The sequence below is a fragment of the Anomaloglossus baeobatrachus genome, chromosome 11, assembly GCF_048569485.1.
Source record: "Anomaloglossus baeobatrachus isolate aAnoBae1 chromosome 11, aAnoBae1.hap1, whole genome shotgun sequence".
Lineage (NCBI taxonomy): Eukaryota > Metazoa > Chordata > Amphibia > Anura > Aromobatidae > Anomaloglossus > Anomaloglossus baeobatrachus.
The window spans coordinates 196,878,909-196,893,390 of record NC_134363.1 but is presented as its reverse complement, the minus strand read 5'-3'; the positions used below and the strand labels follow the sequence as shown (position 1 = coordinate 196,893,390).

Sequence of the window (14,482 nt, the reverse complement as noted above, 5' to 3'; positions counted from 1 at the left end):
ATTTGAAGAAGGCTATCCGAGCCTCCCAGGCTCGGTGGAATGGCACGTGGTGATCTGCGGCACGCTGCGGAGCCTGGTGATTCACTGTCCCTTTCAGAGCGGAGGGCTGGCATCTGGCTCGTTGAGGAACCTTGGGTGAGCTCCTCCTCATCTTGTCCAGCAGTGCCAGGTTGCGCAATGTCCTCGGCAGAACGGTTTTCTGGCGTCGAGCTCCTGGAGGACTCGTGGGCAACCTCCTCATTGCTGTCCACAGCACCGTCCTCCCTCTCTTCGGCTCCTGCCTTAGCATTGGCCAGTTGCATAGCTCTGCTCCTGGTGCCATCAGCCATTCTTGCAGACTTTTGGTCACTGACACAGAACTGACACCTGATGCCTCCACACACCTTACAGTATCTGCACTCTGACACTCTAGTGTTGAGCTAGTCTGAAGACCCCAGCAGCCACAGCTGCTGCAGGCAGTCTTTAGTGTCTGGGAGTATGGGTCTCACACTCACACACACTATTATCTCGATCCCACCGCTATGCCACCAATATGTCACAAACCACCGGGGGGGTCACTCAGAAATCCCCCGCGCTGGCTACCAGTACGTCACAATCGGGGGGTAACAAGTGGGGGTCACCCCTCCTTTATACCTCCCGACCGACAGACAGAGCACGTGACGCGCTCTCTAGCGCCCCTCTTATAGTCAGGCCAATTATGGAATTGCCCGACAATAAGCAAGGAGGCCGCTATACTACTTATGCCAATTATTGAAGGGTCCCCGGTGAGAGTAAGGTATATATTCCCCCGACCTCCGCGGGCGGAATATATAAAATCTCCCCGAATCTCACTGGCCTCCCCACAATAATCCTTGGCACAATTCGCTGCCACCAACCGATTTACGGTAACTATTAGCCGAACACACAGACGTGGGATTCAAGATCGAGATAACAGAACAGCCCAAGATTAATTATATAATTTAATCAGCCTAAAGCACACTAGAACTACAATATATACAATAGGGAATCTACAGAATATACATATGTCAGAGTACAGTTACAATCAAAGCATGGGTTACAAACAGGCATACACAGTTCCAGCAGTTACCTTGTTGCGTCTGGCCACAGGGGGGCGCTGTAGGCCAGGTTTCTAGGATCCTTCCCACAGATGTTTCCTACACGTGCCCCCAGCGAAAGAACGCTGGAAAATGGCCGAAGTAGGGTTATCAACCTGGGCAGATCCAGGTCCCCTCCTACCTTCGTGACCTCACAGGGAGCACTGCTCCACCCCTGGCTTGAGTTATGGACAATATCCCAACATGGAATATGGGCCATAACTTTGCCTGGGAGCGTCGTAGGCGGACGCCAATGCTCTCATTGTGACAGTTATGAATTTAGCTACAGAACGAGGGGACTCATGACCTGTCTGCCAGTTCCCCATTGGCTGATATCACGCCTGGGGCATTTCCCAATGTCCTGCTCCCATAAAAAGGGTGTGCCGGCATCGTCTGCATGCGGAGACACCATTTTTATGGTTGCCATATTTATCGGAAATATGGCTTGCGAGATATGAACCATTTTTTACTGGAGTCGTTCTGTCTGGCTACTTCCAGAGCCTTGCTAATTAGATAGCAGCTCCTACTACAGGGTGAGGCAGGGAGTCATCCTGTGTCCATTGTTCCCACACCACCTAATTTCCATATCACAGGACATGGCCATGGAGGTGTAAGTGGAACACTGAGAACAAGAAGGGAGGGGGCACTGCCAGGGAGTGATGAGGGATTATGACTGGAGTCATAATTCATCTTCATATCCCGGGATTTGCCTCACACTACACCTGGATGAAAGCTCCAGTCCCCTTGGATCGGGGCCGTCGTGTAGATGCTCCAGGATTGTTGCCATTTTTTAGGATCACTATAATCTTATGGTAACTTAATTACTGTATTTTTCGCTTTATAAGACGCACTGGATTATAAGACGCACCCCAAATTTAGACATAAAAAAAGGTAAAAAAAAGAAAAATGGGGTCCGTCTATACTCCGGTGTTCTCTTACCTTAGGGTGGCAGCAGTGGTGGTGAAGCGGGGTCACAGGAGGCACAGGTTGTGCTGGCAGGCGCGGCGGATCTGTGGCAGGGGGTCCATGGTGGCAGGAGTCGAGGGGTCCGTGGTGGCGGCAGCAGCGGCGGCGGGTGAGTCGTGTGTGCAGTGAGTGTCCCAGTGTCCGCGGTCCCGGTTCAAATGATGGCTCAGTGGTAGCAGCGGTGGTGACAGCTCAGTGTTGGCAGCGGCGGTGACTGCTCAGTGGTGGCAGTGGCGGCTCAGTGGTGGCAGTGGCGGTGACTGCTCAGTGGTGGCAGCGGCGGTGACTGCTCAGTGGTGGCAGCGGCGGTGACTGCTCAGTGGTGGCAGCGGCGGTGACTGCTCAGTGGTGGCAGCGGCGGTGACTGCTCAGTGGTGGCAGCGGCGGTGACGGCTCAGTGGTGGCAGCGGCGGTGACGGCTCAGTGGTGGCAGCGGCGGTGACGGCTCAGTGGTGGCAGCGGCGGTGACGGCTCAGTGGTGGCAGCGGCGGTGACGGCTCAGTGGTGGCAGCGGCGGAACAGACCGATGCCGTGTTTTCCCAGTGTGTCCGCGGTCCCGATTCAAGGGATCGCGCCCGGAGCGACGCATGCACACATGGAGCTCTCATCCAAGGGCTCAATCTGCGCATGCACTGACTCCCGGAGCAGCGCGTGCGCAGATGGAGCTCTCATCCAAGAGCTCCATCTGCGCACGCGCCCGCTCCCGGCGCCATCATCTGAAAGTGGGACCGCGGACAAACTGGGTAACTTGCTGCACAGCCGCCCGCCCCGCACGCACAGAGTGTCAGCCAGCAGGCTGCCCGCCCACCCTGCATGCAAGCGGCCGGGTACCTGTGCTTGCGTGCGGGCGGCAGCCAGGTGCCTGTGTGAGGGCGGCAGCCGTCTGCCGCCCGCACGGGCACCCGACCGCCGGCCGCACACAGCGCCCGGCCGCTGGCCGCACACAGCCACGGGTACCCGGCCGCCCGATCGCCGCACAGACAGGACCCCCAGGTACCGCTATATTCGGATTATAAGACGCACCCCCCATTTTCCTCCCAAATTTTTGGGAGGAAAAGTGCGTCTTATAAAGCGAAAAATACGGTAAAACCACAGATGCTCTTTTCAACACCCTAAAGTGGATGCGCCTCCATATTTCTTGAATGCAGATATCCCAATGTTTGCAGATGATTTAATTTGTGTTCTGCAGATGTCACCTTTCTTCAGCCGTATGACAAAAGTTACAAAGTGGTTTTAAATAATCCATTTCCACTTAAAATCTAAGTGGCTTGCTATACAAATGTCATCAAAGTAATAGCTGAAGGCATCCGCCGCACTCTGATAATAGCACTTACTGCCCCCCTCTGCTCCCCGCACAATGATAATGGCACCTACTGCCCCCGTGTTCTCCTCTGCTCCCCGCACACTGATTATGGCACCTACTGCCCCCGTGTGCTGCTCTGCTCCCCGGACACTGATACAGTCCCTTTTGATGTCTCCCAGGCACTCCTCCCATGGTATTGGTGGAAGAAGGCTGTGCTCTTCTTGGGTGGCACTACATTCTGCATAGTTAATTCTCCTGTATAATTCTCCTCTGAGTGAGGTAGACAGAGAGGTTGAGGTAATTTACATTTAAATTAGCAATACACATCCTCAGACAATGGACGGCTCTGATGAGTTCAGCGTAAAACAATGACTTAACACAGACAATTTACAGGGCAGGGTCTTCACATTCCTCCCCTTCTTAATTAGCCAGACGAAAAACTGTTGAATCTTGAGGTTCACTATTCATGGGGCTGCCTGGCGTGATAGGCTTCCAATCATCCTTTTCCATCGGAAAAATTATAGGATTGTATGGCTAAGCTCCATCTGAGTAAACGTCCGTTTTCCCCGGCAGTTCGATGAAGCCAACTTAAGGGCTTGTGGTCGGTTAAGACTGTGAACTCCTTGCCATAGAGGCAGGGCTGCAATGTTTTCAGGGCCCAGACTATGGCCAGACATTCTTTTTCTATTGAGGCGCAGGCTCTCTCTCGGTCCAAAGTTTCCAGGCGAGAGAGGCTATTGCATGTACCTGATCGTAAGCCCACGCTTGGCTAAGTACATTTCCTAGTCGCATGTCCGATGCATCTGTTTGGACAATGAACTGGGCTCTGGCCAAGTTGATTTTTCAACTGGAGGAACACAGATTCACATGCTGTGGTCCAGATGAGGTTACGGGCATACTTTTTGGTTGTGAGATCGTTGAGGGGTTTGGCTACGGTACTGTAGTTGGCGATAAACTTCTGATAATAGTTTGCGGTTCCGAAGAATGCATGGACTTCCCATTGATTGACAGAGTTCGGCCACTGGGTAATAGCTTCTACTTTTGCAGGTTCTTGACGAATGTACCCACTAGCCACCTGATGTCCCAGGTATAGCACCTCGGCCATCCCCATTTGGCACAATGTCAGGTCGGATGGTGAGTTGGGCTTTGGCTATCTTCTGCAGAACCTGGGACACGTGCTGAAGATGCTCTTCTCAGGTGTTGCTGTAGATAGCGATGTCATCCAAGTAAGCCTGGGCATAATCCTGACATCCCTCTAGTAGCTGGTACACCATCCTTTGGAAGGTAGTCGGGGCATTCTTCATCCCAAATGGCATGCTGGTGAACTCATACAGGCCAAAAGGGGTTATAAATGCAGCTTGTTTTTATTGAGTCGCCTTCATGAGTGGGATTTGCCAGTATTCATTGCTCAGATTAAGGGTAGATATGAACCGAGATTCCCCCTAACCTGTCTTGTAGTTCATCCACTTGGGACATTGGGTAGATATCTGTAACCGTGATCTCATTGAGTCGTCTATAGTCTACACAGAAGCGAGTATTCTTGACCTTCTTGGGCACCAACACAACACTGGCAGCCCATGGGCTATGGGAAGGGACTATGACTCCCATATTTAACATGTTATCCACCTCAGCCTTCATCATTGCCAACACTGGCGGCGTAACCCGGTAGGCGGGTTGTCGAAGTGGAGTTGCTGCCCCTTTTGTTGACATTACGTTTCACCAGGAGTGTTTGACAAGGCCGACTCGTGAACAAGGATTCATATGTTCCTAGCAGGTCTGCTAACTCGCTTCTGTGATGGACAAAGCTGCTCCCCCAGTGTTACTCCTGTACCCCCATTTTCCTTTTGGAGTCCACAAATATGTCTGGGATCTGGTCCACCTATGGGTCATCTAAATTGGGACAACAAACTAAGTTAGTGACCTCTCTTTCCTCATAAGCTTTTAGCCTGTTGACATGGTAGGTACATTCACGGACACCTGCTCGATCCAGGGTCACGGTGTATTCCCACATCTCCTGGTAATGGTGAATGGACCTGCCCACATGGCTTGCAGCTTGTTTTTGTGCACCGGTTCTAGTACCAGGACCTTCTGTCCACAGGCAAATTATCGGAGGCGGGCAGTGCGTTTGTAACATCGTTGTTGCCTTTCCTGAGCTACTTCTAAATTCCCGTTGGCTAAAGCCATGAGGTGCCTCATACTTTCCCTAAACTTTTGAACATAATGAATTAGAGGAACCTCTTCTGTGGGGCGGGTGCCCTCCCAACTCTCTCGTATCAGCTCTAAAGACCCTTGTATTTTTTGGCCATACAGCAATTCGAAGGGGGAGAACCCCGTGGAGTCCTGTGGCACCTCCCGGAAGGCAAAGAAGGGCTGCTGCAGGTTTTTCTCCCAGTCATCCCCCCCTTCGGACACTACATACCGGCTAATGACCTGTTTAAGCTCTCAGTTGAAGCCCTCACACCACCCATTCATTTCAGGGTGGTGCGCATGGGGCGGACTCCATGTTTCTCCCAGAGGGTCTGAATCAGCTCTCTTTGAAATTGGACCCCATGGTCAGTCAATACCACATGCAGAAACCCTACTCTGTTGAAGATGTCCAGTAGAGCTTGAGCTACGTACACCACATCTATGGAGGACAAGGCAACAGCCTCTGGGTAACGGGTGGCAAAGTCTACAAGGGTGAGGATGAACTTTTTTCAGCTACAGCTGTGGATGGCTAAGGGGCCTATTAAATTAATGGCAAATCTCTGGAACGGGTCTCCTATCGGGGGCATGGGTTGGAGCGGGGCACAACATGGGGCTCCCCCCATATGTTGACACACTGGACAAGAGGCTCTGTATTTCTGCATTTCTTGAGTGACCCTTGGCCAAAGGAAACTACGTAGCACGTGGGTCCGGGCCTTTCAGACCCCCATGTGTCCTGCTGCAGGAACATCATGAGCCAAGCGCAAGAGTTCGAATCTGTACCACATCTGTACGGTGTACCACAAGCTGATGTACACAGGTCCAGGGTTTCTCTGGGCAGGATGCAGGCTTTTCCCAATATTAGAGTCCTTTCTCCCATCTATACACCTGATTTTCTTGCCGAGGCTGTGCAGCTGCACTGCGGATAAGTTCTAATGTGGGGTCCGCGAGTTAAGCTTCCCTAAACTTCTTACGATCTATCTCTTCCCAGTCAATGGCCACAGTTTGGTTAGATATACTCACTATTGTCTGCACAGGTTAGTAGAAGTATCCGTATAAGGATGATTCTTGGTTTGACTGCAGGTGATGGCGGTGACAAACTGGCTAGATAGTCCTTGTCCTAAGTCGTTTCCCAAAATAAAAGGGGCTGGGAGGCCATCCATGAGCCCCACTTCAATCTCTCCCTAGTCAGTTTCACAGTCCAGCTGCACACATGCCAGAGGGATATTCGAGCGTTCACCTCTAGCAAGGGAGATGGTTACTTGGCGGCCTGATAAATGATGTGCTGGGGGGACAATATCTGGACTGCAGGGTGATGGAAGATCCAGTGTCTCAAAACCCCTGGGCCTGTATAACACTGACCTCGATGGTCTGGATGCGGCAACTGAGGTTGGCTGGTGTTCTGTGTCCGTCCTGCCATAGGGTGTGGACAGGACATATCACTTCCTCGGCTAATGGCGCTTCTCGGAGGTAGCATTCCCCAGACCCCGATGGATTGTTTCGGCAGATGTTGACTGGTTGGACTGGCAGACTGGCTCCAGGCATGGGGCCCTGGCTTTGTAGACCATCTTTGGCCACGTGTCCAAGACCCCCACACGTATAACAGTGCCATGAGTTAGGCAAGTCACTGGACCTGTTTGTAAACAGTCGTCCTGGTAGTGAGTTAGAACAGCACAAGAGTCTGGTGGCCACTTGAATCCACGGTTGAAGGTCCTCTTAGGATCGGTGGGTCTATCGGTTCTCCAGCTGGGTCGATTGGCTGACGTGTTTACAGCCAGCCGAGCTGCTAGCTCTGGGGTATCGGGCTTCCGGTCAGCTATCCATTCTTGTTCTTCCGGGTCCATCCAACAACCAAGTTGTTCAAGCACTATCACGTCCTGGAGGGCACCAGCATCGCAGTGGGTAGCCTGACCATCGAGTCAGCTGTTAGTGTTGTTGGAGTTCACTGCCAAATTCCACATAGGAGACACCCTGGCGAGACATAGTCTGGAACTTGGTGCGATGTCTTTCTGGGGTTATGGTAAAAAGGGCCAACAGAGTGTCCTTAATAATCTCATATTCCAGGTAATACTGAGGCTGACGCGACCTGACAGCCTCCTGGGCTCGGCCAGTCAAACTAGTCCACAGGTATTTTGCCCAATCAGCTGTGGGCACCTGGTGCATGAGCATTAGCGTCTCAAAGCTTTGCAGGTGTTTATCTACCTAAGTGCTGGACTCATTAAACACTGGCACGTCCCTGTAGTGGAGATGATTTCCTTGATGGTGGACCATCATGGCGATAGGCGCTGGCGACAGGGAAACTGGAACTCCCAAAACTGCATAACAGAATCCCTCTTCTCTCTTGGGGCTTCAGGCTCCAATGCTGCCAGCATATCCTTGATTCTATCTGCTTGGGTCTGATTTGTTTCCAGGCTGTCACTGGTTCCATTATGTGGCACAGTCTTCATCCGCTGGGTCAATATCAGTGAGGTCTTCACCACGCTCTGCATCATTTGTCCATGGGCATGCTCAGAATTTCTGGATCACATCCAACCCGGTCAGTGTCCCTGAATTCGATCTGTTGTAACTGACGCCTCCTGTAGTTGCACTTTTTTGTGGCTACTGTATATTTATTCCGTTCTTCTTCCAAAGCACGAGCTGGTGGGGTTGGACATGGCGACATGCGAAACTTGTATGCCTCACCTATGACCTGCTGGGTATGTCTATGTGCCCCCCTGGTTGTTGAGCCCCCTGGACAGTGTTCATAAACACCAGTCCCCTGCAGCTCCCCTGCATAACGCAGGCTGAGTAGTATCCCACCGCTGCCACAAATTGTGGAGACACTGGGGTCAGTGGGTGCTCTCGTCCGTTGGCCCGGCCGCCATTAGAAAGACCGCATGGACCAGGGCTCATCCCAGCTGAACGCCCGAACTCTATACCCTTGGGCAGAACACTACTCAGACAACACAGGGTGCAGGAACCACAGTAATTAGACTTTATTGGATCCCAACAGTCCGAGGCATATAACACAAAACCATGCAAACCACACGATGTAACAGGCACCAGAGTCTCACCCTTCCACTGGCTCACCAGGGAGTAGAATATTCGTGCCTTCGGAGCTTCCAGGACCACATACCCAAAACCAGCTGCACCCTGCTTTTGGCAGGCACCCACCGAGAATAGGATAGTAACAACCGTAGGAAGCTTCACGGGCATAGGAAAGTCCATAGCCAAGCAACCGAATCGTCCCAACCTGGATTTCGTCCAGCCGAATCCTAGAATCCTTGGCTATACTTGTCTGGTCCCCTAACCGGCGCTGAAGTGGCTGATAATACCGTTACAGCCTCTGCCCTCGTGCGCCCCCTCTGCTCCTCGCACACTGATACCGTTACAGCCTCTGCCCTCGTGCGCCCCCTCTGCTCCTCGCACACTGATACCGTAACACCCTCTGCCCTCGTGCGCCCCCTCTGCTCCTCGCACACTGATACCGTAACACCCTCTGCCCTCGTGCGCCCCTCTGTTCCCGCACAATACCGTAGCACTCTGCCCTCGTGCGCCCCTCTGCTCCCTGCACACTGATACCGTAACACCCTCTGCCCTCGTGCGCCCCTCTGTTCCCGCACAATACCGTAGCACTCTGCCCTCGTGCGCCCCTCTGCTCCCTGCACACTGATACCGAGCACTCTGCCCTCGTGCGCCCCTCTGCTCCCACACAATACCGTAGCACTCGGCCATCGTGCGTCCCTCTGCTCGACGCACACTGATACCGTAGCACTCTGCCCTCGTGCACCCCTCTGCTGCCCGCACACTGATACTGTAGCACCCTCTGCCCTCGTGCACCCCTCTGCTCCCGCACACTGTTACCGTAGCACCCTCTGCTCCCGCACACTGATACCGTAGCATCCTCTGCCCTCGTGCGCCCCTTTGCTCCAGCACACTGATAGCACCCTCTGCTCCCACACACTGATACCGTAGCACCCTCTGCCCTCGTGCGCCCCTCTGCTCCCCGCACACTGTTACCGTAGCACCCTCTGCTCCCGCACACTGATACCGTAGCATCCTCTGCCCTCGTGCGCCCCTTTGCTCCTGAACACTGATAGCACCCTCTGCTCCCACACACTGATACCGTAGCACCCTCTGCACTTGTGTGTCCCTCTGCTCCCACACACTGATACCGTAGGATCTTCTGCCCTCGTGCGCCCCTCTGCTCCCCGCACACTGTTACCGTAGCACCCTCTGCTCCCGCACACTGATACCGTAGCACCCTCTGCACATGTGTGTCCCTCTGCTCCCACACACTGATACCGTAGCATCCTCTGCCCTCGTGCGCCCCTCTGCTCACCGCACACTGTTACCGTAGCATCCTCTGCCCTCGTGCGCCCCTCTGCTCACCGCACACTGTTACCGTAGCACCCTCTGCTCCCGCACACTGATACCGTAGCACCCTCTGCACATGTGTGTCCCTCTGCTCCCACACACTGATACCGTAGCATCCTCTGCCCTCGTGCGCCCCTCTGCTCACCGCACACTGTTACCGTAGCACCCTCTGCCCTCGTGCGCCCCTCTGCTCACCGCACACTGTTACCGTAGCATCCTCTGCCCTCGTGCGCCCCTCTGCTCCCCGCACACTGTTACCGTAGCACCCTCTGCTCCCGCACACTGATACCGTAGCATCCTCTGCCCTCGTGCGCCCCTTTGCTCCAGCACACTGATAGCACCCTCTGCTCCCACACACTGATACCGTAGCACCCTCTGCCCTCGTGCGCCCCTCTGCTCCCCGCACACTGTTACCGTAGCACCCTCTGCTCCCGCACACTGATACCGTAGCATCCTCTGCCCTCGTGCGCCCCTTTGCTCCAGAACACTGATAGCACCCTCTGCTCCCACACACTGATACCGTAGCACCCTCTGCACTTGTGTGTCCCTCTGCTCCCACACACTGATACCGTAGCACCCTCTGCACATGTGTGTCCCTCTGCTCCCACACACTGATACCGTAGGATCTTCTGCCCTCGTGCGCCCCTCTGCTCCAGCACACTGATAGCACCCTCTGCTCCCACACACTGATACCGTAGCATCCTCTGCCCTCGTGCGCCCCTCTGCTCCCCGCACACTGTTACCGTAGCATCCTCTGCACTTGTGTGTCCCTCTGATCCCCGCACACTGTTACCGTAGGACCTTCTGCTCCCGCACACTGATACTGTAGCACCCTCTGCCCTCGTGCGCCCCTCTGCTCCCCGCACACTGTTACCGTAGCACCCTCTGCTCCCCGCACACTGTTACCGTAGCACCCTCTGCTCCCCGCACACTGTTACCGTAGCACCCTCTGCTCCCCGCACACTGTTACCGTAGCACCCTCTGCTCCCCTCACACTGATACCGTAGCATCCTCTGCCCTCGTGCGCCCCTCTGCTCCCCGCACACTGTTACCGTAGCATCCTCTGCACTTGTGTGTCCCTCTGATCCCCGCACACTGTTACCGTAGCACCCTCTGCTCCCGCACACTGATACTGTAGCACCCTCTGCCCTCGTGCGCCCCTCTGCTCCCCGCACACTGTTACCGTAGCACCCTCTGCTCCCCGCACACTGTTACCGTAGCACCCTCTGCTCCCCGCACACTGTTACCGTAGCACCCTCTGCTCCCACACACTGATACCGTAGCATCCTCTGCCCTCGTGCGCCCCTCTGCTCCCCGCACACTGTTACCGTAGCACCCTCTGCTCCCACACACTGATACCGTAGCACCCTCTGCACTTGTGTGTCCCTCTGATCCCCGCACACTGATACCGTAGCACCCTCTGCTCCCGCACACTGATACCGTAGCATCCTCTGCCCTCGTGCGCCCCTTTGCTCCAGCACACTGTTACCTTAGCACCCTCTGCTCCCCGCACACTGATACCGTAGCATCCTCTGCCCTCGTGCGCCCCTTTGCTCCAGCACACTGATAGCACCCTCTGCTCCCACACACTGATACCGTAGCACCCTCTGCCCTCGTGCGCCCCTCTGCTCCCCGCACACTGTTACCGTAGCACCCTCTGCTCCCGCACACTGATACCGTAGCATCCTCTGCCCTCGTGCGCCCCTTTGCTCCAGAACACTGATAGCACCCTCTGCTCCCACACACTGATACCGTAGCACCCTCTGCACATGTGTGTCCCTCTGCTCCCACACACTGATACCGTAGGATCTTCTGCCCTCGTGCGCCCCTCTGCTCCAGCACACTGATAGCACCCTCTGCTCCCACACACTGATACCGTAGCACCCTCTGCACTTGTGTGTCCCTCTGCTCCCACACACTGATACCGTAGCATCCTCTGCCCTCGTGCGCCCCTCTGCTCCCCGCACACTGTTACCGTAGCACCCTCTGCTCCCCGCACACTGTTACCGTAGCACCCTCTGCTCCCCTCACACTGTTACCGTAGCACCCTCTGCTCCCCTCACACTGATACCGTAGCATCCTCTGCCCTCGTGCGCCCCTCTGCTCCCCGCACACTGTTACCGTAGCATCCTCTGCACTTGTGTGTCCCTCTGATCCCCGCACACTGTTACCGTAGCACCCTTTGCTCCCGCACACTGATACTGTAGCACCCTCTGCCCTCGTGCGCCCCTCTGCTCCCCGCACACTGTTACCGTAGCACCCTCTGCTCCCCGCACACTGTTACCGTAGCACCCTCTGCTCCCCGCACACTGTTACCGTAGCACCCTCTGCTCCCCGCACACTGTTACCGTAGCACCCTCTGCTCCCCTCACACTGTTACCGTAGCACCCTCTGCTCCCACACACTGATACCGTAGCATCCTCTGCCCTCGTGCGCCCCTCTGCTCCCCGCACACTGTTACCGTAGCACCCTCTGCTCCCACACACTGATACCGTAGCACCCTCTGCACTTGTGTGTCCCTCTGATCCCCGCACACTGATACCGTAGCATCCTCTGCCCTCGTGCTCCCCTCACACTGTTACCGTAGCACCCTCTGCTCCCGCACACTGATACCGTAGCATCCTCTGCCCTCGTGCGCCCCTCGGATCCCCGCAGACTGCCTGTAGCCATAAAAAATGAAAAAAATCCAGCACTCAAAGCATACAACTGAAATTGTTTTGTATTTTATTCATTGAAAAGAACACAATTCCGTGTAACTATTAAAGACGTTTCGGTCATCCGACCTTCATCAGATTGCACTACAATGAAAAGATACATAAAAGATTTTTAAGTATACAGAAATAATGGCATTAAACAATCCTGGTAACAAAAAAGCAGAAATATTCACCACATTGTAATGCATGAATCATGAACTATGATATACAAAAGATATCAACAAAAAGACAAAAATGAAGAATCTGTCAGTTGAGCCGCTTCACTGGCAGATATAATGTCCTCTTAAGGATATAAATGAAACACAGATAATATGTAGCATAATAGAACCATTATACAAAGAAAAGGGGACCAAACAGGAAGCCCAAGAATGTATCCAAAAATTGTATATCTTTCTAATATAGAGGAACAAGGTGCCAAAGCACTAGCACTGAGTCACTATTCTAATCTAGTAAAACAAACAATACACAGAAATGTCATACAATGAACACTCACCAGAAAGGGCTCTGAAGAAATATGTGAAAAAGCTGGACCAGAGGAAAAAGCTGCCCGTCCGGGTCTGCTGTCAATGTGATCTGACAGTCCAATGCTCAGATTTAAATAGACCGCTCAATTAGCTCATTAACTAATCACGGAACGTCACTTCCGGTCCGAAGACCGGAAGTGACGTTACCGGCTGGCAATATGTAGATCCTGATGGTTGGCAACTATAGACATGCCCAGACAGCCGCTCATTACCGCGGAACGTCACTTCCGGTCCGCAAAACCGGAAGTGACGATCCTGGTTGGCAAGATGTATACCAGATGATTGGCAAGCGCTAAAATCGCGCTACTATCCTCACTGTCACACACCATTTTATGAAAGGCAATGTCCCCTCATATAATGTCCATGAAATAAGGGTAATTAAGCCCAAACTAGTGTAATGAATAAAAAACTCCATTAGTAACGTTATTTGGTCAAATAAAAGGAAAAAATGGAAAAAATAAAAATGGAAAAAATAGAGGACTAAGGGAATGGTGTATTTATTCGGAATCAATTTAATAAATTTTAATAATTTTCCATCGACTATAATTAACCCTAGTAAAAATTTTTATCAAAGACAAGATAAATTAAAGGAAATATTCATAGGAAAATAGGGGTAAGGGGAGGGAAAGGAAAAAAAGCCATAACTTCTACATGCTGCCACCTTCATACAACTTTGCATTTGTGATTATAAGATAAGTATTATTGTGACTGAAGCGCTCAAGCAAAGAAAATCTAAGATTGGAGGCGTTCACATGTTCCATCCACGTGGGTTAAGCAAGCAGCTAAACTACAAGTATATGCCAACCTATGTGTGCATGTAAAAGTAATTGGGGATTATATATGTATGTCAATGCCCAACCCTCAATACATCATTGCTCCCCGATACATATATTAATGTATATATTCATGCCCATTGCCCTAATGCAGTCACTGTTCTCCCCCTTCCGCCAATATAACTAGAACAATGCACATATAGCACCCCATCCACGATATATCTGTCGATACCTGAACCCCAATATAAATCCTATTTCACGTGCTCTTGGATTGGTACTGGGGGTGATGACGTGAATTAAGTTCCTGTTTCGCCCCCCCCTGGTTAAAGATGGAGCCAAGGTGTTCTCCATGCTTTCTCCAGACTGCCTGCGTGGGAAATATCTGCTGTATTGTGGTGTGAGATATGCCTGGGCAGGGGGAACTTTTGATTTTTGGGATAAGGCGGAGATTGTTACGCTGATGGATGGCTGCTGATGGCAGTTATGTATAACACATGCTCCTGTCTCTGCAGATCCACCGCTCTCCATCACACACTGTCGGAAAAGCATGGAGTCTCCGTAAGTAAAA

At 52.9% G+C, this 14,482-nt stretch overlaps 1 protein-coding gene across 6 annotated transcripts in view; it reads left to right on the top strand.

Moving 5' to 3' along the window:
• IGSF9B (immunoglobulin superfamily member 9B) overlaps nucleotides 1-14,482 on the top strand; it is a 162,400-nt gene that overhangs the window by 69,084 nt on the left and 78,834 nt on the right. For all 6 annotated transcript variants that reach the window (XM_075328954.1, XM_075328953.1, XM_075328952.1 and 3 more), the window contains one exon: nucleotides 14,427-14,472. In XM_075328954.1, coding sequence (XP_075185069.1) covers nucleotides 14,427-14,472 — 46 coding nt within the window. The remainder of the gene's footprint in view (nucleotides 1-14,426; nucleotides 14,473-14,482) is intronic.